The sequence below is a fragment of the Anabas testudineus genome, chromosome 18 (genome assembly GCF_900324465.2).
Source record: "Anabas testudineus chromosome 18, fAnaTes1.2, whole genome shotgun sequence".
NCBI lineage: Eukaryota > Metazoa > Chordata > Actinopteri > Anabantiformes > Anabantidae > Anabas > Anabas testudineus.
Genome location: NC_046627.1, coordinates 10,819,141 through 10,846,765, shown reverse-complemented (window position 1 = coordinate 10,846,765; position 27,625 = coordinate 10,819,141). Strand labels below are relative to the sequence as shown.

The 27,625-nt window shown below is 38.6% G+C and overlaps 2 protein-coding genes across 2 annotated transcripts in view; one reads left to right on the top strand and one right to left on the bottom strand.

Annotated features, from left to right (window-relative positions):
• Nucleotides 1–27,625, bottom strand: part of LOC113168482 (trichohyalin-like) — a 928,554-nt gene that overhangs the window by 713,478 nt on the left and 187,451 nt on the right. The gene's annotated exons all lie outside the window — the stretch shown is intronic.
• On the top strand, nucleotides 5,946–10,493 carry LOC113168504 (low affinity immunoglobulin gamma Fc region receptor II-a-like). Its single transcript, XM_026369560.1, has 9 exons — nucleotides 5,946–5,980; nucleotides 6,525–6,587; nucleotides 6,813–7,064; nucleotides 7,283–7,531; nucleotides 8,091–8,243; nucleotides 8,891–8,935; nucleotides 9,016–9,090; nucleotides 9,359–9,418; nucleotides 10,323–10,493. The coding sequence occupies exons 1-9, from the start codon at nucleotides 5,950–5,952 to the stop codon at nucleotides 10,334–10,336; spliced, it is 942 nt and encodes a 313-aa protein (XP_026225345.1). The 5' UTR covers nucleotides 5,946–5,949; the 3' UTR covers nucleotides 10,337–10,493.

The window sequence follows — 27,625 nt, the reverse complement described above, 5'->3', positions numbered from 1 at the left end:
GTACCACCAGACGACGTTCCCTGGTTGAGCGCAGTGGACGGGAGGGGATGTAGACCTGAATGATTGAATTGAGATAAGATGGAGCTGTGGAGTTAACCACTCTGTAGGCAAGAGACAGAGCTTTGAACCTGATCCTTGCAGCCACAGGAAGCCAGTGCAAAGATCTGAAGAGTGGTGTGACATGAGACCTTTTAGGTTGATTAAAAATGAGGCGTGCTGCCGCATTTTGGATCACCTGGAGGGGTTTGGTCGTGGATGCCGGTAAACCCATCAGTAGTGCATTGCAGTAATCCAGGCGAGATAAGATCAACGCCTGTACAATGAGTTGGGTTGTGTACTCCGTCAGATAGGGTCTGATCTTTCTGATAGTGTGGAGGGCATATCTACACGACCTAGCGACTGTGGCGATGTGATCTGTGAAGGTCAGCTGGTCATCAATGATGACCCCCAGGTTTGTGGCTGACTTAGTAGGGACATTCACCGCAGATCCAATGTTAATGCTGATGTTGTGTTGAGTTGAAGGTCTGGCAGGGAAGACTAGAAGTTCAGTTTTGGGTATGTTGAGTTGAGGGTGTCTTTTTCTCATCCAGGCAGAGATGTCAGAGAGACAGGCAGAGATGCGAGATGAGACAGTTGAGTCATCCGGCGGAAAAGACAGGAAGAGCTGTGTGTCATCTGCATAGCAGTGATAAGAAAAGCCATGAGAATGGATGATAGAGCCTAGAGAAGAAGTATAGATTGAAAAAAGAAGAGGACCAAGGACTGAGCCCTGCGGTACACCGGTGGAGATGTTATGAGAGTCAGAGACACGCCCCTGCCAGGATACCTTAAAGGTTCGTTAGGACAAGTATGACCGAAGCCAGGCTAGAGCTGATCCAGAGATGCCCAGGTCTGAGAGGGCAGTCATGAGAATCTGATGGTTCACAGTGTCAAAGGCTGAAGATAGATCTAATAGAATAAGGACAGAAGATTTACCTACAGCTTTAGCCACCCGTAGGGAATCCACAACAGTCAGAAGTGCCGTCTCTGTGGAGTGACCACTCTTGAAGCCAGACTGATTGACATCAAGGAGATTGTTCCAGGAAAGAAAGTCAGAGAGTTGATTGAAGGCTGCACGTTCCAGAGTCTTGGCCAGGAATGAAAGAAGAGAGACCGGTCTGTAGTTCTCCACAAGGGAGGGATCCAGAGAAGGCTTCTTCCACAGTGGAGTAATCTGGGCCTGCTTGAACGAGGTGGGAAAGGTGCCTGTTGTGAGAGAGGTGTTGATGATCTGTGTAATGGCTGATATTACTGTTGGTGCGATAGCTTGAAGAAGAGTAGAGGGGATCGGATCCAGAGAGCAGGTGGTCGGGCGATTGGAGAGGAGGAGAGTGGATACATCGTCCTCTGACAGTGTTGAAAAAGTGAAGTGAGATGCATCGTCAGGTTTAGTAAGCAGAATGTCATTGTCAGGAGGAGTGAACTGGGAGCTGATGGCTGCCACCTTATTGGTAAAAAAGGAGGCAAAGTCGTCAGCTGTGAGACAGGTGGGTGGTGGAGGTGGGGGTGGATAGAGTAGAGATTTGAAAGTTGAGAACAGCTTTCTGGTGTCTGTGGTGTTGCTGAGCTTGTACTGGTAGTATTCAGTTTTTGCCTTGGTGACACTGTAAGAGAAAGATTGAAGCAAATCCTGATACTCAGAGCAAGTTGAGACTTGGATTTGCGACACTTCCTCTCAGCACTCCTGAGCACTGTGCGTTGTTCACGGATCTGGTCAGTGAGCCACGAGTTGGAAGCTGAAGGACGAGCAGGTCTAGTAGATGTCGGGCACAGACTATCCAGGCAGAACAAAAGAGTATCGCAGAGCCTGTCCGTGGCTGCGTCGGTGTCGTAGGTGGATAAAAGGAGGGCAGCGCTGCAGAAACCAGGGAAGAAAGCTGCTCTGGGTTGAGAGATCTGAGGTTGCGGCGGAATGTTTCCAATGCCGTGGAAGAATGAGATGGTCTAGAGATGAAGACTGTGAGCTGAATGAAGAAGTGATCCGACAAATGCAGAGGAGTGACAGAGATGTCATCTACAGTGCAATTTCGGATCAGAACAAGGTCCAAGTTGTTGCCAGCTTTGTGAGTTGGAGGAGTGGAGACTAGTCTAAGGTCAAACGTGTTCAGAAGAGCGAGCACGTCAGATGCCTGTGGTTTGTCAAGGTGGATGTTGAGATCACCTAAGACGATGAGAGGAGTGCCATCTTCAGGGAATTGAGATAATAGCATATCCAGCTCGTTACAAAAGTCCCCCGGCAGGCCCGGCGGTCGGTAGATCACAATGATGTGGGCTGTGATCGGTGCTGTAATCCTAACGGCATGATATTCAAAAGAAGACAAATTACTAAAGGGTGCCATAGTGAAGAACTTCCAGGTATCGGCTACTAGGAGACCAGTCCCGCCCCCCCGGCGTGATGGGCGAGGAGTGTGAGAAAAAGCAAAGCCGGTGGAGAGTGCGGCTGGGGTGGCCGTGTTTTGCGGAGTAATCCAGGTCTCCGTAAGTGCAAGCAGCTGAACAGCTGAGGTTGTAGCAAAAGCTGGAATGAAGTCCGCCTTGTTCACCGCCGACTGACAGTTCCACAGGGCAAGAGAAAAAGAGGCCGGCGGCGAGGTGTTGTGGGTGAGGGGCCACAGGTGGGAAATGCATCGTCCTCTCGGAGAACGCCATGTCCTGCGTCTGCCGAGGAGGACTGGAATCTGCTGAAAACACATTGAAAGAAAGGAGACAGAAAGGCTTTCCGAAGCAGAAAGGGTTAAAGTGAAGAGAAAGAGAAAAGTGCAAATGAAGTTGGAAACCTTGCGTCTTGCGGTGTCCTTGCTCGGTGGACTCGCACAGGTAGACTCGCAGGTCTTTACCCAAATCGGTCTTCACACAAAGAGGGCTGAACACAAGGGCTGACGCTTCTGCTGACGCTCCAGCGAGACAGGTGCTTTAAATACGGTCGCAATGGGCTACGGCCGAAACCGCCCCCTGGTAGAAACTAACAAACAAATTTCAAACAACCCTAACTTATTCAGTAGATCTCCTGTCCTAGCTTGGTGCTTGTCCTAGCTTAACAAGTGCAACTCTGGCTTTATATATGGTCACTTCTCTTAAAATACCGCCCCCTGGTAGAAACCAATCTAATTTGTGTGCCTTTGTTAGGTCAAAGGTGTGAATGCTCGGTGATTACTAAGCTGAAACTACCACCAACAATAGACCAAAACTCTCTAACTACAGTTCTCAATACTTATTGAAACAGACTGACAAACAGGCTAAATCAGCAGACTAGAGAGAAATGACACAAACTCTGCTACCTCTGAAACTAACAAACGAATTTCAAACAACCCTTACTTATTCAGTAGATCTCCTGTCCTAGTTTGGTGCTTGTCCTGACCTTTCCTTTGAGTCTTGCTGACACTCTTCTGTCACACAACACTCCTGACACTTTCCTCCACCCGCTCCAACCTGCCTGCACTCGCCTCTTCACCTCTTTTCCACACTCCCCATCACACTGAACTGTTGACCCCAAGTACTTAAACTCCTGCACCTTCTTCACCTCAGCCCCCTGTAACCTAACGCTCCTACCTTGATCCCTCTCGTTCAGACACATGTATTCTGTCTTACTACGACTGACCTTCATGCCTCTTCTTTCCAGAGCAAACCTCCACCTCTCCAACTGTTCCTCTACCTGCTCTCTACTCTCACTGCAAATCACAATGTCATCCGCAAACATCATTGTCCAGGGAGATTCCTGTCTGACCTCATCTGTCAGCCTGTCCATCAGCATAGCAAACAAGAAGGAAGTCAAAGCTGATCCTTGGTGTAGTCCCACCTCCACCTTGAAGTCCTCTGTCTGACCTACAGCACATCTCACCACCGTCATACTTCTCTCACACATGTCCTGGACAAGTCTGACGCACTTCTCTCTCTGGCTTGTTAGCACCTTTCCATCTCTGTCCTTAATCACTCTTATCTGTTGCACATCCTTCCCATCTCTATCTCTCTGTCTGGCTAGCCTGTACAAGTCCTTCTCTCCTTTCTTTGTGTTTAACCTGTCATACAGCTCATCGTAAGCTTTCTGTTTGCCCTTTGCCACCTCCCTTTTTCACTCAATGCTGCACTTACTTGTACTCCTGTCTACTTTCCTCAGTCCTTTCTACATCCCACTTCCTTTTAGCTAACCTCTTCCTCTGGACGCATTCCTGTACTTCCTCATTCCACCACCAAGTGTCTTTACCTTATTTCCTCTCTCCAGATGACACACCTAGCACCTTCCTACCCTGATAACCTCTGCTGTAGTTTCCCAGTCATCTGGAAGCTCATCCTGACCACCCAGAACCCGTTTCAACCGCTGCCTGAAATCCAGTTTCTTCATCCTTTAGCTTCCACCACTTGGTCTTCTTCTCTGTCTTCCCTCTCTTCTTCTTCCTGACCTCCAGAGTCATCTTACACACCATCATGCGGTGCTGTCTGGCTACACTCTCTCCTACCACCACTTTGTGGGGGGGGGGGGGCAACAGAAAATAATTGAGAATCACTGCTTTACACCAAACCTGCCCATCACCTCCTCATCACCTCTGTTGCCCTCACCAACATGCCCATTGAAGTCTGCTCCAACAACAACTCTCTCTCCTCTGGGGATACTCTCTATGACCTCATCAAACTCACTCCAGAATCTCTCCTTCTCTTCTAACTCACAGCCAACCTGTGGCGCATACCCACTGACTACATTCATCATCACCCCTTCAATTTCTAGCTTTATGCTCATCACCCTGTCTGAGACTCTTTTCACCTCCAGGACATTGTTCACAAACTCCCCCTTCAGGATTACTCCTACCCTGTTTCTCTTCCTATCAACACCATGGTAGAACAGTTTGTATCCTCCTCCGATACTACGTGCCTTGCTGCCCTTCCACCTCGTCTCCTGCACACACAGTACATTTACCTTCCTTCTCTCCATCATGTCTGCCAGCTCTCTGCCTTTCCACCTTGTCATCGTACCAACATTAAGAGTCCCTATTCTCAAACCTATGCTCCTGCCTTTTCCCTTCTCTCTCTGACCACGAACTCTTCTGCCTCCCCTCTTTCTTCGACCAACAGTAGTCAAATTTCCACCGACACCCTGTAGGTTAACAGCATCGGTGGCGCTCGTTGTTAACCCGGGCCTCGACCGGTCCGGTATGAAAGTCTTGTGAATGATTCGCATGGTTATTTTGGCCATTTTTACACTGCATGCCCTTCCTGACGCAACCCTCTCTATTTATCCGGGCTTGGGACCGGCACAGAAGTCACTGGCTTGCAACCCCTGTGGCTAGATTAAAGTATTAATCAACCACTACTGCTAAATAAGTACAAGCTAAAACATTGGTTGAGCAACACATCATATATATTTACAAGAGTTATTCTAATTGTTCTAGTTGAGCCAAGGCTCAGTAAATGCAATGAGTGAGCTGTCCTTTATTTATACATGTTTATTATGTTACCTTGAAGTTTGTCTGTTGTATTGAGCAGGGAGTGCATATTATTTAGAATAACAGAGGGAATCGGACAGGGCTCACCTTTCTCTGGTTGGAGATTATTTTTCTTTTTTGTTGCAAGAGGTTTCCACTTGGTTAGGAGAGTTCTTATAAACTAGTAATTTTTTTTTTCAGCTATAACAGCTGCATTATGTTTTTTTTCCCTTAGAATATAAAGTCATAGTTTAAGCTAAAAGTGAATTACATGGACATTTTCGTCAATTCATTTGGTTCTGCTAGACAGTTAACTACATAAGATATTTTCACTCAGAGCAACTGCAGATACCACAAAAAAGTAATACTGCTATAAACTGACGTGGCCTCCACTCTGCACAGGAAAAGGAAGTCCTTCTTCTTCCACTCACATATACTACACATATACCATATTTTACTTTTACCCAGTCTGATGCTCAGTCAACAGCAAGACAGTATGGAGGTCACAATGTTCTACATCAGACTGTGTAAGTACTAGTTGCTTTTAGAATTAGAAATTTGTGCATTTAATGCAATAAGTTTATATAATTTATATTAAATATACTCACTAAAAGCACCTAATATATTAAACAGTATAACTCATTAGATGTTCTTGTGTCTATTTTGGTTGGTTTCCTTACACATTGTATAAGGTATAGCACTGTATATACAGTGTAGCCTATATAAAATATAAATTAACTTTATTTTAATTTCAACTGTATTTGTACAGCATTGGGTAGTGTATATTATCAATGCATATCACTTGCGGATTAACAGCTTGAATACCATACCTGACATATATGTTTCATCCTAAAACCTTTTAATAGACACAAGTGTGTTATTGGTGATAATTTTATCAATAACTTTTTAACATTATATTAACCTTTTACGAACTAATTGGAATTGCTGATGGTGCCAAGTATGTTCTCCTGTTTCGGTCATGAAAGTATGTGTGTTTTTCATCAGCTTGTTTTATTCTACCTATAAAGATATTTATATCTGACCCACAGCTATGCTCTGTTTTTTCTCCAGTGTTTAATTTGTTCTTGCTGCTCACTGCTCAAAGTCAAAACAGTTCTAATGTGCAGAAAGCTGGTAGGTTGCATGCAATACACTAATACACAAACGAAAAGTGTTTCCTACTCATATTTACATTTTATATGAGTTTTCTTTTTATTTGAAGCAAAGTTTTGAAACAACTCAATATTAGAAACACCCAAAAAAGCACTACTTAATGTTTACCATATTTTACCAGAGTATAAATCTAGTTTGGAACTCTAACAGGTCTCTTATGTTTTCTTTTTTTTTTCTCTATCACAGGCAGAGCTTCTCTTCATATCAATCCAAACAGGCTGCAGTTCTTTGAATATGAATCACTCTCATTAAGTTGTGTTGGCTCTCAGGGACCAACTGAATGGAGAGTGATGAAAAAGCTTCCCTCAAATTCTTCTCAGTGGGAAACATCGACAGGATTGATGTACATTAAACCTGCCTTTGCATCACACAGTGGAGAATACTTTTGTGAAAATGAAGAAGGAGAGAGAAGCAGGACTGTAAATGTCAGTGTCACAGGTATGTTCAGCAACTGTTAACTCAAGAAATTTTATAATCTACAGAAATGACAAAATGCAGCCAATAACTCAGTAATTCAGTAAAATGTTGAAAGTTTATTTTCAATGTCTTTATCTTAATCTATTCTATTCAAAACTGGTACATGCTTGTAACAATGCAAAACATTAAACCCCTGAGGTAATTTTCTAATTAAATTCATGCTTACTTTTGTTGTTCAGCTGGTGAAGTGATCCTGGACATCTCCACTCTGCCTGTGATGGTGGGAGAAACTCTGATTCTACCTTGTAGGAAACAGGGAACATCCTCCAAACTCCCAGCTGATTTCTTTAAAAATGGCAACTTGATTAAGACTGAATATACAGGCGAGATGACCATTTACAATATTTCTATGTTTGATGAAGGATTCTACAAATGCAGCATCTCAGGACCTCAAGGTGAATCCCCAGAGAGCTGGCTGGCTGTAACAGGTGAGGCATGTGAGTAAGTATTAAAAAAGTAAATCCTCTGATTCTCATGTCAAAGTGTTCTAGACTGAGACACTAAACCACAAGCTGCATCTAAAGGTCTGTGTTTGTGCAACTCCCCTGTAAGTTGCTTTAGGTAAACATCTAGCTAGATGACTCAATCTAATTGTAGTGTTTTCTTGAGGTTGCAGTGTTCAAAAGGTAATTATTAACTGTGGTGCCGGAAAAAATAAATAAAATAAATGTATGATATAATAATAATAAAGATCTAAATGAAAGTAAACTCCAAAGTCTTCCAGTAATATTATGAAATCTCATGTGTTAGAATATTTGTACTACTGTTGTTGTATTGTTCTACTGGTACATTGAGCTCCTGTCTTCTATCCATTCAAATGCTACTAGTGCATGTAATTAACTTAAATGATTTTAGATTAATTAATTATTAGGTCATTCCTTGTTCGTTATTCACTTTTTTATTATTCTATAACAAGTTACTTATTATACTTACCGTATGTGTACTGTGTACATTATTCAAAAACAAATAATAATTATTCACCTCAAGGGACAACAACTCAAAATGACCAAGAGACTTTTCCAAATCCTCTCCACCCTGGATCCATTCAGTTCTCCAATGTGTTATCAGTCATCTTCACTGTTTTGTCTGTGGTTGTGCTGCTATTGGCCGTGGGACTACTTCAGCATTACAAACACAGAGGTACAGAAAACACATTTCTATTTGGACTGTCTAACGTTTAAGAAATGTAATCAAATTATTTGCGTTAATTAACATAAATGAATCCTATACAACAATTTATAGCAAAATTATTTCTAAAATATTTCAATCCAAATTAACTTTTGAATCAACACTATTATTAACGTACCCCATCTACAGAGCACAGTTACATTTTATGTTTCAATATCTAATCTTGCAGTACAACATTCAGTTTTGTGACAACAGTGTTATTAATATTGGGTTCAGGAATTTATTACACTTGGCTAAGGTGTAGATAAGACTGTGGGCCAGCTTAACAAAGAACAGTATAACAGTCACTTCACACACAATGCCTTTATTAACACAAACCTTTCTCTAACCCTAACCAAAGTGCTTTACTTCCCTAAACCCAATCTGACAGGGAACAGATTCTGGTCTGCATTTGTTTTAGCCGTATAACTTTTAATAAATTATAACCATTCATGCTTTAGAGTAAATTACTAAAAATAGTTAATCACTAAACAAAACAAAGGGTTTTGATGTGTTAGTAATGATTTGTGGCACAGTAGTGTAGTTCTCACTGTTGTCTCACATCAAAAGTTGGATGTGCATCCTCAAAATTTCTCTCGTTTTCCTTTTTTTCTATATAGTTTCATGCTTTTCTTCTGAGCCTCCTACACCTGAGTCAGATCCAAGTGAGTATCAAAAAGTACACATATCATTTGTGCTTTGATATACTTTATATTTGTTATATTCTTATCTATCTATGTTTCAGCCTATGAACAGGTTGGTTTTGCAGTTCCACAAACAGCTGTATACGCTAAAGTCAAAAAGCAAAAGAAGAAAACAGGTAGTTCATCAACATAACTTTCATGTCCAATACCATCTATGCAATACGTGTACAGACTAAAAACTGTATGATATGTTTCTTTTAAATTCCTTCAGTGCTTATTAGTAATAATATAGTTTGGTATTTTGGTGATTATAAATATAATTATTATATATATATATTATAAATGTGTTTCGACACCTGTCTATCTACTGCTAACAAGTAATTTTGCTTACTGATTTGTTATTATTCCTGTTGGAATAATACAGTTTATGTGTTCATATTTCAGGTTGTGGAGATGAAAATGTAGATGATCCAAACAATGTGATGTATACTACTGTCACGAATGGTAAGGCAAGAGGTATTTATATTTAACATTACTAACAAGTTTAAAAGTTAAAAGTGGAGCAAAAAAAGAAAATTCAGTTTCCACTCAGTCAATCAGTCACAGTTCTCATGAGCTCACAACATCTGTGTCTATTTGTAAGTGTGTGTGGTTTCTTCAGTGGAACAGAGAAACTACAGTTTTTCTATTTGGTACGTGTTCACATAAATGCTGTTTATAAGAACAGAACAGCAGCAGATTTTAAATATAGGCTACTCTGTGTGCTTTTTTATTTTAGTAGTTTTTACTTGACCATCTAGACCAAATAGTCAGAGGCAGAGTGGTTTCACCTCAGTGTCTGTATATAAGGTTAGTGTGGAGGGGCATTTTAAAGAAATAGCCAATATCTCATTTTGACACTCTATCCATAGACCCTTATCAACAGTTACAGTAACATCTAGTTTTTGAAGTGTGAAATATACATAGTTTAGTTTAGTTTTCTAATGCTTCTCAGTTTCTGAGCCACATGTATCAAATCCAAACGAGTCAACATATGCTGTTGTCATACAGTGAAAGTAAAAGAGGAACTTATTCATCATTGTTGTTTTCTGTGCAGACAGTGGATCGTGTACCAAAATCTCAAGATTTTATGTCTAGAATAGTTATATTCAAATTATTTAATTTAGATGCATTTTTCTAATTTAAATATATATATATATATATATATTTTAATATAAGGTCATCTGTAAGACGTGATTATTAAGCTGGGGTTCTGCGCAATGATTAGTACAAACATTCTAAATCTATAACAAGTTATTATAAATACTCAATGAATGACATATATATCAATTAAAGTAATGACTGCATTTATCAACATGCATTGCATATGTTTTTATTTATTTTACAATTTTACCTCTGTGTCTTCTAGATTGCTTAGAATGAAAAGACCTCCGTGACAAATGGAGAAAAGTCTCTTGGCACATACCATGTGCTGTGCTCAGATAAATGCTGTGAAGCTTGAACGTTTGTGAACCCTTTTGAATTGTTTCTCTTTTTTCCATAAATCTGACCTAAATCATGATCAGATTTTCAAGAAGGTTGTAGATACTGAAATTTTTTTTTTTTTTTTTTTTTTACTCAGATAAAAGTTGTCTGAAAATCAATCAATTTAAGGTAAGATGTATTAAGGTGCTGATTAATTCAGTGCAGTAAATACAATTTACAGTGGCTACAAGTAAACTTGACTCACATCTAATTCATCAGGTGCTTTGTACTTGTGTCTCTTTGTTGATGCCTGCAGTGTGATAAATAGAGGTCTGGTGATGTGGAATGATTCTTGTTAATAAATAATCGTGAATAATTACTTGATAACAAACAAGTCAAATAACTCCTGCAGTAATAAGACAATTACATTTTATTTAGATTTCATACATTTGTGAGTACTTTCCATTGCAGGGCAAGCTAAAAAAAAATGTTCTGTTATATTATAATTTGTTAAAAAATATGTTAAAAGCACATTAAAATTGAATGACCTTAATTATTTCGTGGTTTATAAGGTTTTCAGTTTCACAGCATCACAGTATTTTTAAAAGGCAGCAGGTTATTATCATAGTGCAACAGTTAAACCACAGATCTGCCTGTTCACATGTCTGAAGACGGTGTTTTGAAGAACAGAGCTGCTGCACCATAAATACACTGTGTGTTGTCAACTACTAATATTAACATTTAACATCAGCTTGAACTGACACATAAGTGCAACACTATCTATAACTGTATATAATTGAAACAGTAAACCAATGATCACAAGATAAGACTTGACTGATTCCCAAAAAAACAATGCAGTATCCATGGTAATGTGTTCCTTCTAAGAATAAAGAATGCAGAGGATGACAAATGTAGGGTATCAGAGAGGTCCTCGTATGCCTATCACCTCAAAAAAGCACACAACATGAGTTAGAGAAAGACAGACAACAAAAACTTAAGAAAACCATGAGAGACAACACACAAAGAGAGGAGCTGCTTTGAGCTGCACCCCCTTGGATGTTTGATTCTTTTATTGACATTATAGATCACTTGTGGTCAATAAAGGTTGGCAACTTTGACAAAACAGAAATCTGAAAAATACCTCTTTTGTGAAAGTGAAATCGGGTTTCTACAAGGAATGTCAATTAAATAAAATGATGTAATATGAAATCAGTGTTTGCATTAATATTTACCCTCTTCAGGTCAATATGTAGTCGATGCACCTCCGGCTGGAATCACAGCATGGAGTCTGTGTGGATACGTCCCAATTGGGCTTACTGAATAAGATTGTCCTCCAGGATCATCCTATATTTTGCCTCATTAATCTTACCCTCTACCTTAACAAGTCTTCCAGGGCTGGCTGCCGAGAACCATCCCTACATCATGATGCTGCCACTACCGTGTTTCACAGTGGGGGTGGTGTGTTTGTGATGATGTGCAGTGTTTGGTGTACTCCAAACAAAGGGTCTTGTCTGATGGACAAAAAGCACCATTTTGGTCTCCACTGGACCATGGAGTCTTTCACATGCCTATTTGCGAACTCAAGTCATGAGTTCCTCCCATTAGGCTTTAACTGGTGAAGAATCCGAGGAACAGATGTTGAATGTACAGTCTCTCTCTTACATATTATGAGGATTTTTTTTCATTCACAGACTGCTAGTAAAAAAAATAAAAAGAAATATACAGATACAGTATGGACAACATCCTGTGTATTTATTCATGACCACACAGATTGTTACATCTGTTTGGTCATGTGGAAACCTTTTCTCTATAACACTATAGACTTTTTCTTTGTTTTTATTTTCATTTTATAAAATCTATAGAGACACACTGAGTGCACAATAAAGTGTATAAGGAACATCTGAAATTCTGAAAATGACAAACCTCTGTAACTATAACACCCTCAATTTGCCACTTGTTGTCCCCACTAAAGATACATGGACAGATGCAAGAAAAAAAAAAAGTGTGGAGAGACGAAATGAAGAAAATATGTTTAGTCATCTGCAGCTACATCTGTTTCTGATAATGGTGATTCAACTGGATCAACTGTACTTTAGAGCTACCTGGTGAGGATTGCCCATTAATTCACTATGCAAATAATATTTAGATGCACAGTTACTTACTGTACCACACTACGAACTATATCTTAGGGTTTAGTAATAATAGACCCAAAAAAGAGGCTAGACACAGTTTAATGATGTTTATTACACTCACACGGAGTAAGTGGTTGGCCAGAGGTTGACAAAGGCAGTAGTGGAGGAGTGAAACAGGAGTGAGTGGTCTCAAAAAAGCTCCTAGTGACAGGAGACAATATTGTGGCCTCCAAAGTCACGTTTTCTGGTGGTGGTGGTGGTGGTTTGTGGTTCGTAGTAGCCGGGGCTGACATGTTAGCAAACGCCTTAGCTGGAGAAGAGACTGAAGAGGGGGCAGACTTCGGGGCTGGAATTAAATCTGGAGACGGAACAAGAGCTGGACGAACACCTGAGAGGCCTAGCGCCTCTTACAGTAGGTAGAGGACTCCTTTTATACCCAGACACCCTGCAAATAAAAGTGAAAAAACTCAAAATGGTAGTCAATAATTTAGTTTGCCCCCCCCGCTTACTTGTATGCATGCCTTATAACATCAGGGCATGCCCCTAATAAGATGACTCATGGTCTCAGATCTAAGGGCATCACTAAGCTTCCAGATAGTCTGAGGTGCAACTTGGTGGTGTCCCAAAGGTGCTCTGTTGGATTTAGGTCAGTCAATGGTATCAATTCCTTCATCCTCCAGGAATTGCTTGCATACTCTCGCCACATAAGGCCAGGAACTGTCAGGCACCATGAGACACCCAGGACCTACTGCACAATTGTAGGGTCTGACAATGACTAATGGCACTCAGGGTGCAGTTGTATAGCCTGTAATGCCGAATAATGTTACAGGCAACATGCCATTCTATAAGGCTTATAAAGACCTTTTATGTCTGTCTCATATGTTCAGGGTGAACCTGCTCCCTCTTTCTGTACGTCTGCTGCATGCTTATTTTTACCTTAGCTGTTGACCTTAAGGTAAAACATTAAACCACATACTCAACAGACGTGTGACCTATTTAAAAAGGCGTATCTTAGATCTTGTGCTTAGATTAGACTCTAAGAATGCAGGTGATAATTTGACTCACTGTGCAAATGACAGTTGTGGTAAACGAACTGAAATGTTTCTTTCTTTATATTAGCTGGTGAAAATAATAATAATAATAAAAATAAAACTAACAAACCTCTGTAACTATAACACCCTCAATTTGCCACTTGTTGTCCCCACTAAAGATACGTGGACAGATGCAAGAAACAGAAGTGTGGATAGATGAAATGAAGAAAATATGTTATGTCATCTGCGGCATCATCTGTTTCTGGTAATGGTGATTAAACTGGATCAACTGGACTTTAGAGTTAAGGTGAATATTGCCCATGAATTCACTATGCAAATAATATTTCGATGCACAGTGACTTACCACACTACCAACTATATGTAAGAGTTTAGTAATAATAGACCCCAACAAAGGCTAGACAGAGGCATGTGAGTTTAATGATGTTTATTACACTTGAGGGGAATGGATGGTTGGATAAAGGTTGACATAGGCAGTAGTGGAGGAGTGAAGCAGGAGTGGGTGGTCTCCTGGTGACAGAAGACAATATTGTGGCCTCCAAATTCACGTTTTCTGGTGGTGGTTTGTGGTTCTCTGCATAGGTGTCAAGAGCCGGGGCTGACACATCAGCAAACCACTTAGCTGGAGAAGAGACTGAGGAGGGGGCGCACTTTTGCAACCTGGTGGTGTCCCAGAGTTGTTCTATTGGATTTGGATTTAGGTCAGGCGAGCCTGGGGGTCAGTCAATGGTATCAATTCCTCCAGGAATTGCTTGCATACTCTCGCCACATGAAGCCAGGAATTGTCATGCACCATGAGAAACCAAGGACCTACTGCACAAGTGTAGGGTCTGACAATGGCTAATGGCACTCAGGGTACAGTTGTATAGCCTGTCATGCCGAACAATGTTACAGGCAACATATCATTCTCCAAGGCTTTTAACGACATATGTCTGTCACATATGTTGGCCTCTTTCTGTACGTCTGCTGCTTGCTTATTTTTACTTTGGCTGTTGACCTTAAGGTAAAACATTAAACCACATACTCAACAGACGTGTGACCTATTTTAAAAAGGCGTATCTTAGATCTTGTGTTTAGATTAGACTCTACAAATGCAGGTGATAATTTTACTGCTTGTGCAAGTGACAGTTGTGGTAAATGAACTGAAAGTTCATATATAAATATATAAATTTATTTATTTATATATGAGCTGGTGATTAAAAAGAACAAACATAACAAAAACACTGTAACTCTAGTTGAGGATTGCAATGTGATAAAGACCAGCCCTTTGAGATACAGTTGCTGTAAGTTTGACTTTCTTTACCACCACAATAGTTTTGAAATGTACTGTCTGCAATGTATTGTTTCTACAGTTACTTTCTCTCTTCCTTTATCTCTACAGTGATGTATTTGCTGTTGTTGTTCGTTACACAACTGCACCTCAGTTCTTCTCTGAAAGATGGTAAGGAAGTAATTTCATAATTGAACATAATGTTTGATGATATATTTATAAATGTGTACTCATTCCAAAAGCTTGAGAAAGTTAAATTAACAATTTGACATAGGTTTAAGATTGAAAAGTGCTGGAGCCATAATAATGTAGGACTGGCAGACAGGTAATTGTCTAAAAAGGTTATCAAAACTGATTCTTAGATACATTAGCTGTTATGCTGGTGACAGTAATAATGAGATATGTTGAAAAAAACATTGCAACATTTGGATTAATTATTCCTGTCACATAATACAGCCTTTATTGGATACATTTACACAAACAGCAGCATAGTCCACTGTTATTTGGAATAACAGTGTCAACATGGTCTCAGCTTGATTTCACCTATGTAAATGTAATACAAAGACCTGACCAGCAGGTGTCGCCATTTTTAGCATACTTCAAGATGCATTTCGACAAAGCTGCTTCATATTGATTCAGTGGTGCAGAACGCGGGTTTCTCCACCACTAGAAAAAGGTCATACTGATGCATGCTGTCTGATTAATGGAGGGCAAACATGGAGACGTGAGGAGGTAAAGAGCAGAAATTAATGCGCAGGTGCGAGCCTTGCTGCAGTCGATTTACCGCTGTTCTCATCTTGTGATGTCTTTTTCTGTATTTTATCTTATTATTTTTATTCCTTTTGTGTAGATAAGTAACTAGTTTTGAAATTAAGTTCTACCCTCTCAGATCATGTTGTTCTATAGAGTTTTTTTCTCCGTTTTTACCTTTGGTTTCATACTTTCACTAATCCGAAAGACCGGAGCGCAACAGCTGCTCCATCACCATGGAGCCAGCTCCTTTGTTTACACCCGGGATCAGCTGATCTTACTAAGGACAGCTGGACTTTAAACATTCCAGAGGAAATCAGAAGAAGGACAACGAGGGGATGTAGGGGAGGCAAAAAACAACAAGGAGAAAATAAAGAACGGAGTTTGCTTACCAACCCCATATTGGAGTGGATGATGCCATCATACATCTGCTCCATTGCACCTACACCCACCTGGACAAGCCTGGGGGCTTAGTGAGGATCATGTTTTTTGTTCACTTTCTCCAGTGCATTCAACACCATCCGGCCAGCACTGCTGGGAGAGAAATTAAAAAACATGCAAGTCAACACTCCCCTGATTTCCTGGATCATGGACTACCTCACTAACCGGCCACAGTACGTCCGCCTGCAGAACTGTGTGTCTGACACTGGTCTGTAGCACAGGTGCTTCACAGGGGACAGTTCTGTCTCCATTCCTCTTTACCCTGTACACCTCAGACTTCAGGTACAACTCAGAGTCCTGTCATCTTCAGAAGTTCTCTGATGACTCTGCAGTTGTAGGATGTATTAAGGGTGGAGATGTCACAGAGTACCGTGGAGTGGTGGACAGTTTTGTTGACTGGTGTGGACTCAACCATCTGCAACTGAACATCAACAAAACAAAGGAGCTGGTGATGGACTTCAGGAAATCTGGGAGTCCTGTCATCCCTCTCTCTCTATACAGGGGGAGGAGGTGGAGGTCGTGTCTGAGTACAAATACCTGGGAGTGTACTTGGACAACAAACTGGACTGGACCAAAAACTCATCAGCATTGTACAAAAAGGCTCAGAGCCAGATGTACGTCCTGAGGAGACTCAGGTCCTTCAACATCTGCAGCACCATGCTGAGGATGTTTTATGAGTCTGTGGTGGCCAGTGTCATCTTTTATGCTGTGGTCTGCTGGGGCGTCAACATGAAGGTGGCAGACACTAACAGACTAAACAAGCTGATTAGGAGGGCTGGCTCTGTTCTGGGGGTGGAGCTGAACCCTCCACATGTTGTAGATGAGAGGAGGATGCTGTCCAAACTACTCTCAATCTTGGGTTTTTCGGTATTAATTTTATTGTGTATTTATGTTTGTGTATTTATGTTGGTGTTGGATCTTTCCTGGTTGTGGTTCCTTTTCTTTCTGTCTGTTTTGAGAACAATGGTAATGAGGCAAAACAATTTCCCTCTGGGATTAATAAAGTTTTTTGAATCTTGAATCTTGAAAAGAAATGGTTATACATAGTTTCCTAAACTTAAGTAACATTATTTAGCTGCCTAAGATATTAGTCGTGGGGCTACATTTAAATTACAGTTACAGAAACATGTGTCATCTTTATTTTCCCTTCTCTGTTCTCTCATGTCTCAGATTCAGTTTTACCTCATATTGACTGAAACAGACTGCAGTTCTTTGAATATGACACTATCTCTGTAAAGTGTGAGCAGTCTGGTGGCTCTGCTGACTGGAGAGTGATGAAGAAGCTGAAGAACAATCCAGCAAACGCTACTCAATGGGAAACATCCACAGGATCTCTAGTTATTCAAGTCGCCTTTGAGTCAGACAGCAGTGAATACTGGTGTGAAAATACAAACGGGACAGTGAGCGAAAGCATCAACATCTCAGTCACAGGTATCAGCCAATGAATTAAATGTCTCTTAATCTGGAAAACATTTGTTTACAGGTCTGTAACTGAATGTCAGTAGTTACAGGACATTGTGAGAAACCTACCTGCTTTCTCTCACTTTATATATGAAATGTGATTTTATCTTCTTCATGTTCAGCTGGTTCTGTGGTCCTGGACATTCCTGCTGTTCCCATGATGGAGGGAGATGATGGGATTCTGCACTGCAGGAACAAGAAGATCCACACTTTGAATGTCCACATTTTCTTTCTCAGCTAAAGAGATCTCAGAAAATCCAGAGTTTCCTTCAACCAATGACGTAGATGTCGCTCATTTCACCATTTTGCAATTGGTTGGTTTCACCATTTTGTTTGTACCTCTGCTGTAACTGGTGCTCGGTCTTCTTTACTGTTACAAAGGTAACTGTGATTTGAACAAAAAAGTCTGTTAAGGATGAATAATGATGCACAATTTATATTTGCTCACTCACATGAATCAAACTTACCATTAAAAAACTTAAGTTAATATTCACCTAAAACTTTGAGCCATTCATTTTTCTCATAGACTCAATTTTTTATTTCTCACACTTAAGTGAGCTGTTTTTCCTCTACAACTGCACCAGTAATAACACACTCAGGTAGGTCTACAAAATATGTACTATCGCACCTGATTTTGTTCTAATTATTATTATTATTATTATTATTATTATTATTATTATTATTATTATTATTATATGTAATGTTGTAGAGTCTGAGGAGGGGAACGATGTCAATACAACATATGCTGTTGTTATACCACGGGAAAAAAGAGGTAAACTTTATACAGCACTTTACATTTGATTTTAATTTTATTTTGTTTGTATTTTGTGTCATCTGTTTGATCATAGACTGTTGCAACAACTTTTTCACCTACACATTTAAGTAGAATTCATATGAAGTTTTTCCCTTATTATTTCATACTGCTAATAATCAGAGATGATCTTTGAGCTTTTTTAGAAACAAACCACCTGAGAAAACCACAAACACAAGCTTCACTTTTGTAGCTTCTCTAATCTTATTTGTTGACTCTAGTGAAGCCATCATATGTGCAATTCTAGAAGCTCACATCATCACAACATGCATTATAGTGATTCCAAGATAAAACAACTAGAACTCTTTAAAATAACTAGAACTCTTAATCAGGTGCTAGAACTAGCACCTGATTAAGAGATAATGTGATGATATTCAATGGTCTGTTGTAGTTTATTGTATGACCGTTTAATATCTTTTTAAAATGTTGCCTCAATAAAGAACATTTTATAAGATCGGTCCTGATTTAAACTGATTAATGAGCTTGGTAAAATCATCTCTAGTTCTGAAACACTTGGATTTATGGGCTAAATTTGAAACTAGCAGCATGAAGTTGAATAATAGTTTTGTTCACCACCATTGACGACTTTAGAGCTCCAGTGGAGGTTTAACTATTTGTTGCATGAAGACCTTTAAAGAAGCCCACTTACCAACAACAAGCTCACAAACAGAGTCTCTGTTCAGTGAGGGAACGTAACATTTGTATTTTCCTCGGTCAGACAGTTTGACTTTGAACAGTTTCAGTGAGATATCTCCACTCTTCAGTTTGTCTGTCAACAGTGTTGTTCTTCCTCTGTATGATGGATTCTTATCATCCAGGTTCAGTTTTTGACCAGCACGCCACACAAGCACAAGCCTAGGTTTCAGGTCGGGTCTAGTCCACTCCACAGCCATGGAACGAGCATCCACAGCAGGCTCCAGGTGACATGGTAAAATGATGTGCTCACCAACTATGGCCACTACAGGCTGAGGTGGACCAACCACCTGAGACTGACCTGGAAGAAACAGTAAGGTTTTGTATTCTCATTGAGATCAACTGAATCTGTGATGTTGAGGAAATATTTACTTAAGTCTGATGCAAATATGACTTTAACCAAACAGAATTCTGCATCACCACCCTTTATTAATTTATCAACGTAATTACAGTCATAGGAATACACGTGTTAATAATCAACAGCAGGTGATTTGTGTAGTGCTGCTAAATAATCTCTTTCTGCTTCAGTCACATCACATAGTCACTGCTCTGTTACTAGAAAGAGGAGGGGAAAATTTAATTTCTGCTCATTTGACTTGTTTTGTGGTGAATTACTGTAACCGTTCATTCATCATTAACCATATTTTAATTTGTGTATCTCACTCTTATTTACTGATGTGACTCAACTCGCTAGATTTCACTGCTGCTTTACTCCGGCATTACATTTCAGACACAGACATCATTTCTTGCCGTGCCACTTTTCTTCTCGTGGCTATTTCCTCAATAGTCTACATGATGCAGGTTGTAATTTATTGAATCACTGCATTAGCTCCTGCAGACTGTTTTCTGTTCAGTAAATGTATAACACAGTTCATTCAGGGTGTTGTAAACTGAAGATGTTTCATCTACTGTTGTACATCATGACCACTTTGTCAAACTTAGGTAGGAAGAGGAAGAAAGTGGTGGGTGTGGTGTCACAGTGAACCCAGTGTTCATCATGTTAATAATTAAACCAGTCTAATGTGCTACAAACTGCTTTTAACTGAGCTCTGAAAACACATTATACTGTACTTGTTACTATGTTTGTGTGTAAGTTACCTTCAGACCAGTGTGTTAGCAGAAGCAGGACAGCTGTGAAATATAACTGTTCATAAGACATCATAGCATCACAGAGTCCTGAAAATAATTAGGAATAAAAACGCAGATGATACTTCAAATCAGTCATTAAAAGTAAATCTGTTGTGTTCTTTACTCCAATGCTTCCACTTTTTGGTTTAAGTCCAGCTGACAAATCCAATAAACATCAGTGTTTTTACTGATATTTTAGTGACACCGCTTAATTTATGTTACTTACAATATACGTAACATCTTTTTTTTTTTTTAAATCTCAATATCAAGCAATAATATTATTTAATGGCGCTCACATACCTCTTGCAGGAGTCTAGGAGTTGTCTGAAGGCTGGACTGAAAGTCCTGGGTACAAAGTCTTTAAACAAAACCATGTGACATGTAATCAGAACAAATGAAGGATGATCAGACGGTGAAATTATCTTCTCTATTTTATTTTCTGTGCACACAACATTGTTTCAACTTTTTTCTGTATAACACACCTAAAACATCAGAGATAATATTAAACTTTCACCAACATTTTGTTTCTGATTTATTGTTTAATCGACTGAAAATAAACCAATGATTCAGATTTATTTAAAAGATTCTGATTTATTAATTTAAATATGAGAAAAAGGCAGAAGACATTCATTCACATTTTATATATACGAAATTTAAATGTGAATTTACACTATGCATTAAAATAGAGAGACATAAACTAATCAGGGGATCTTCTTCCTTGCACAAAAAAACCTTTTCTACCCTTTCGTTCTCACCTCTTGAAACAGAAACACTTTTTCGATAGCACTTTGCTTGATGTTGTATCTTCTTGACTTGGATTTTGTTTGCTTGCCTTGTTCCTCACTTTCGCTTTGGATAAAAGCGTCTGTTAAATGACTAAATGTAAATGTAAATGATGATTCTTGAGAAGTACAATAATATTAATTTAAAGGCAGCCAACATGACTGATAAACTATTACAAGTTTATACCAACATTTGAGATTTGCTTTTAAGTTTAGAGAAAACAATTCTGTCTTTTATCCATTACTAAACTGCAAATGTGATTAGATTTTGTAGAAAACAAAACAATATTATAATCATGATATGTTTTAAATTATTGAAGAACTATATTAATCAATTGTGATTTGTGAGGAGGTGGTTAGGGCAGGAGGAGGGTGTAAAATGTGCAGGAATGACAAACTGCAGACTCTAGTTCGCTTTGTGTTGTTGGGTTTAAGTAACAAAAGCACTTTGGTTAGAGTTAGGTGGAGGTTTTGAGTATTAAAAATGGTATTTGTGAAGTGACTTTGATCTTTCCCAGACTCTTACCAAGAGCTGTGACTGTCTAAACCCAAATATATAAAAAAAAACGTTATTAATGCTGTAGTCATAAATGAACTACTGCAAAACAATTTGTTTTTTGTGATTTTTAGACAAAGAGTTGTGACAACTTTGTATTTTGTCACCAAAACTTCAAATTGAGTTGAAATATATCAAAATGACACATTAGTGTCGCGTTTGTGTCAGATTAACTTTTGCATCTAATACTATTTAAAACATACAGTATGTAACAGCTTTCTATTAAAATTCATTACTACTTTAAAGTGAAAACCTCAGTGAATCAAGTTTCCTCTTTCTGCTCTAACCGATTTCATCCCTTTTCTTTTTCTCTCTCCAGTTTCTCACTGATTTCTACTTTGTGTTCCTCTACTTCTTCTTTCTTCTCTTTCATTTCTTTTATCACCTCATCTGTTTTCCTCAGTAATGTCTGAGTATTCTGTTACAGTAATTGATGCTCTTGTTTTCTCTTCGTCAGCTGTTGTTTGATCTCTAATAAGATTTCTTTCAGTGTAAGGTATCCCTTCACTCTGTCACTTTCTGTTTCTTTGTCCACTGATGGAAACTTCTTAGCAAAGTCTCCATGTTCTCTCTCCAATGTCTTGGTTCTGATGGGTGAGTTTCTCTCTCAGTTTGAACAGTTCATCGCTCTGTTCCATCAGCATTTGAACCAGCTGTTCCAGCTGTTTCTCTTCTTCTTCTTTCTTCTGTAACTCTTCATTAAGTTTTGCCTTTTCCTCCTTTTTCTTGTTTCCTGCCAACAGCTATTCTTTCTCTCTGAGTCCAGCTTCACGCTCATGGTGAATCTTTGCCTCTGTGTGGAAATAGAAACAAGGAACAGGTTTGAATTTAGTATGAACATGTGCTGTGTATGCAGACATCACAGTGAACAAAACAGCGCATAAGTAAATTTGACACTATAGATGTTTTATTGTTGTTGTGATAAGTTGTTTTTTAACAGGACTGAATAATAACATTATTTTAAATTTAAAATATAATATGTTCATGTAAAATGTTTATTTTTTTAATAATACTAAATTAACTTAATTCAATGGAATTTAGCTTCTCACAAGTATTAGTATTTGAAACTGTAGCCAACAATGCAGTGACTGAGTTCAGTTGCTCACATTACAAACAAAACACTATTTTAGTACCTTTGATTCTGTTTTGTCTCCATTTCCACAAACCAAAAATTGCTCCACAAATGAAAACTAGCGCAGTGATCAAGATGATGTGAAACAGAAGGTTTTGTGAAATATTGTATATTAACATGTAAACATATGTAGGAAAATTTTGCAAACATGAAAACATGTCCACTTACCAACAAGAAGCTCAACAGTAGAGGTTTTACCCTGAGAGGGGAAGTAACACCTGTATTGTCCATTATCAGAGTGTTTCAGTGCAGAGAGGCTCAGTGAAAGGTCTCCATGCTTCAGTTTCTCAGTGGACAGTGATGTTCTTCCTCTGTAAGCTGGGTTTTGATTAACAAGGAGGTTTTGACCTTCATGCCACACATGGACAAATCTGGGTTCCAGGTCAAGTCTCCCCCACTCCAGACTTTTAGAAACAACATCTGCTGCAGGTTCCAGGAGACACGGCAGAATAGCATCTTCACCAACTAATGCTGTTACTGTCTGAGATGATCCAACCTCCTGAGACTCACCTGGAAAGGTACATGATGTACTTTACTTTTTTCTGGTAAAGACAACACAACAGTTTCATACTGACTTCACCCTCTGCTCATATTTTTGTTTAACATAGCTGTACAAGTGTCAGTAGGAGGAGGATTATAGTGCATTGAAAAACCAAAGTACTGAGGGACATGAGCGTTAAATTAATTAGGATAAATCATAAAAACAACTGAACACAATTTGTCACTATGTACATAAGTCATCAGACTCACTCAGTTATTATACGATTTTGACATGCATATGATTTGTTGAACACCTGTTGACTGGCATGAAGTTAAGTTAGTAGCTTAGTTTTCTGAAAGTAAGATTCATTATCTAAACAACGCCCTACTACACAAACATGTTCTTCATTGTGCAACATGGTGAGAACACGTTTCACTTACAGAGACACAGTAAAACTTTTAACAATCAGCGGTGAACATTCTTCCTTTAACAGTAATTTTTTTGGCAGCAGTTAGTAAAACAAACTAAAACATACTAAATGGAATGACCACATTAAATAATTGGATACACAATACAAGACTATGTTTTTTGTTTTTTATTTTTTTCTCTACGATATTCACATTAAAGACACATTAATTCAAAGGTAGTGAAAATACGTTCGAAACTGAAATAAAACATATTAACTTAACTGAAGGTACTTACCTGTTGTAGATTAGCAGCAGTCAGATCAGTATGAAGCTGTGGGTCAAAGTGCAAAATGTAAGAGCAATATAAAAAAAGTACTTTGACCTGTGTTTTACTTTTGTGCAAGAGTTGTGTTCAATTCTAAAATGAATTAAAACATTTGTAAACAGTGTTACTGATGTTTACTGACTGGGTATAATAATACTTTTTAGCTTTTAAAACATTTGCACATCTCCTGTAGTGTTGGATGGAGAAATGAAATCATCACTGTTCTGTGTAATAATTATATGGTGAGTTAATGAATAACTCAAAATGTCTTTGTCTGCTGTGTGCTATTCAATTCAATTCAATTGAGTTTTATTTGTATAGCGCCAATTTACAACAGAAGTTATCTCAAGGCACTTTACAGTGTTTAAGGTTTAAGACCTTACAGAAAATATTTATACAAAAAATTATAGAGAAAACCCAACAATCCCATTTGAGCAAACTTTAGGCAACAGTGGAGAGGAAAAACTCCCTTTAGAGGAAGAAACCTTTAGTAGAACCAGGCTCATAGTGGGCGGCCATCTGCCTCGACCGGTTGGGGTGAGTGGAAAGAGAAGAGAGAAAAGAACAGCAGGCAATAAGACAACAACAAGCAGCAAGAACATTGGGCAGATGAACTGGATTCTGGAGATGTACAGCTCCAGGCCGAGGATACCTGCAGAAAAGTACAGAGAGAGGGAGACAGAGAGGAGGAAACACAACTATAGGAGAGAGAAGACACAAAGTTAATGATGTGCAATGGTTGAATTTGAATAGATACAGGAGAAAGGAGAGAGGAGAGGAGCTCAGTTTATCAGTAGAGGTCCCCCAGCAGACTAAAGGCTCTGCCTCCCCTTCTACATTTGAAAACTCTAGGAACCACAAGTAAACCTGCAGTCTGAGAACGTAGAGTTCTGCTTGGAAGATAAGGAACTATGAGGTCTTTAAGATAAGATGGAGCCTGATTATTAAGGGATTTATAAGTGAGGAGAAGAATTTTAAATTCAATTCTGGATTTAACAGGGAGCCATAGAGAGAAGCTAACGTAGGAGAAATATGATCTCTCTTGCTAATTCCAGTCAGAACTCTGGCTGCAGCATTTTCGATTAACTGGAGGCTTTTTAATGAGTTATGTCTCATGAGTTATGAGACATAAAAAAACAACTGAAAGAATTTCAGTTTTATCATTTACATGTTAGCACAAAAGCAGAATCAGGTCAAATGATTCATTTGTACATACGTACATAATTAAGTATCAAATATATTTTGTTCTGTGGTTCTGCATTTGATGTTTATCATTTAAATACAATTTAAACTCATTCAAATTTCACTGAAAGCTATTTCCAGAGGTTCTGCATTAGGTGTGTGACATGAAGAGAGAATACAGATCAGATTATGATGACCTTAGGCAGGGGTAGGCAACCCCGTTCCTAGAGGCCTGAAGCTCTGCTTGTTTTCCAACCATACCAGTACTTACAGCTTCTGATTGGCTTAACACATGAGATTCAGATATTCAGCAGTGCAAAGGGCAGAGATAGCTGGAAATCAGCAGGACTGTGGCTCTCTAGGACCAGGGTTGTCTACTCCTGGAATGAGGAAACAGCCAAACAGAAAACACAGGCTTCTTCATGCTAGTTAAACAAATGGAGGATCCAGGAAGCTGATGCTGGTAAAGCTGTTTGTACAAATGTTTGATTAATTACTTATTACTTCTGTTTGGATAATGATCACATGTTTATTATTCAAAGGCCTGAAGTTTAACAGGGAGTTGGTTCATGTTTTCTGATAGCTCCCTAGAAGTCTTTCGTATAGAGGCGTCAGACCAACAGGTGTGTAGTCACTGAGCTCTGTGATCCTCTGTTTATGGTTTAAAATAGGAGATGGTGCACAGCTGAATGTGTCAGTGTATATAGCAGCCAGTGCAGTAGATTAGTAGACATTTAGACGTTTACACATTATGTAGAAGACTTGAAACTTTTATTTCAAAGTTTCATGTTGTTTTTTCCAGGAGACCCCCCAACCTTTACTGGAGGAGAGACAACTTTTGGTACATGATACAGACTCAAATAAAATTTTCTGTATCTGACATGTTAATAATTACAGTTATATAATTACTCTACTTCATTTTAGAACATCAGACATAATGCCTCTCTGTAAGCAGGGAGACTCGTACATAATGTGATGGGAAGAGAGTTGGATCAAGTTTCTCTTTTAGATTTCAGGATGAGTAAATCAGCTTCAAAGTTGAAATTTGACCTGTTTACAAGTTTATCTTTCACACTGACACATTATGTGGTCCTTTGTTTTCTTAAGTCCTTTATTTAGATAAAATAATTGTTTTGTGTTATTGAAACAGCTTAACACAGCAACTTCAATCACATCTTAATTTTAATTAACAGTTTAGAATCATTAACACTGATTTCCCATAATCTCAATAGTAACAGTGGATTTTGGTTAAAAGATTTTGGTGATGTAGGTCATTCAGCACCAGCATTACAGTAGAATACCAAGTGTAACTTATGAGAGCATTCAGAATTTCTCCATCTAACATCAAAGACATGGTGATTAAAGAAAGAGGGAGATCTTATCTCACATTAAACTAAAACAGCCTAAAGAAAACATAAAGGAACTAGATTACAGATTATTAAGCAAAGACTTCAGTTTTACATAAAATTACCTCAGTCACACCCATTCATCAATTTTACAATATCATTTTAAAAATAAACAGCAAAGGTCTTGGTCTGATTTATTCACAAAAGTTTAACAATGACTTCAGATCCAACATGTCTGTCTCTGGATGTGAACTCTGGTCTCTAGTTTCACAGATGTGATGAATATTTCTGGTTAGTCTCTGTGAAGATGAACTGTTTCACTTTAATTTTCTACCTCACCCTGTTGTAAACTCCTCACCTAGATAGTGTTCTCTACTTTTTTCTTTTTTCGTTTTCTGTTGCCATGATGGTGTCTGTTTCCTGCTGGTGTTTCTCTACATTCAGTAGCTTTTTCTCTGTGAATTATTTTTTCTTTTCCAGTTTCCACTGATAATTTAATAGATTTTGTTTTTCTAATGAATATTTGTCTCTTTTATCAGTGGTCTTTTCTTTATTACTCTCTGCTATTTTGTACTCCACTGACTGGAGCTTCTCCTTGTTCTTCTCAATGTCTTGGTCATGTTCCTCCAAGTGCATTATGAGATCCTGTTTCTGGTTTCCCAGAAGCAGTTCCATCATTGCAGCTGCTGATGTCATCAGCTCTTCTTTATTACGCTGAAATTGTTTCTCTGAACATGTAAAAGATGAAAGTTAAATGTAGAAGGAAACACACCTTGAAAGATCAACAACTCCAAGATTTCATGCTCTTATATTTATTTATTTTATATTGTTCTCTTCTTTCAGAAATAGTAACTGTGGAAATGCAAATATTGCAATTTAAACATTTTAACAAATATGACATTTATATTACTATAAAGAAACACATATTTGCAACATTATAAAAAAGATACTCACTGATTTTTAATATTATAATTATGATGATAACGCCAACAATAAAAGCCAAGATGCCAAAACCCAAGTCAATTTTGTCAATGTAGCTTGAATCTTGAGAAGCTGGAACAAAAACATAATACACAAAAGAAACAACTAAAAATAATTTAGTTAGAGAATTTGATGATGTGAAATCAGAAAACTGACAAAGTGATTGTATTACAGTTAACCATAAACCAATTTACTACCATTAACTTAATTCTGTGTCTCTCTGATCTGGTTGATGTTGCTCTGTTGGACTCTACAGGTGATGTTGTTGCTGTGCTGTGTTTTACTTACCTGTACAACAATCTGTCCATAGGAGTATTATA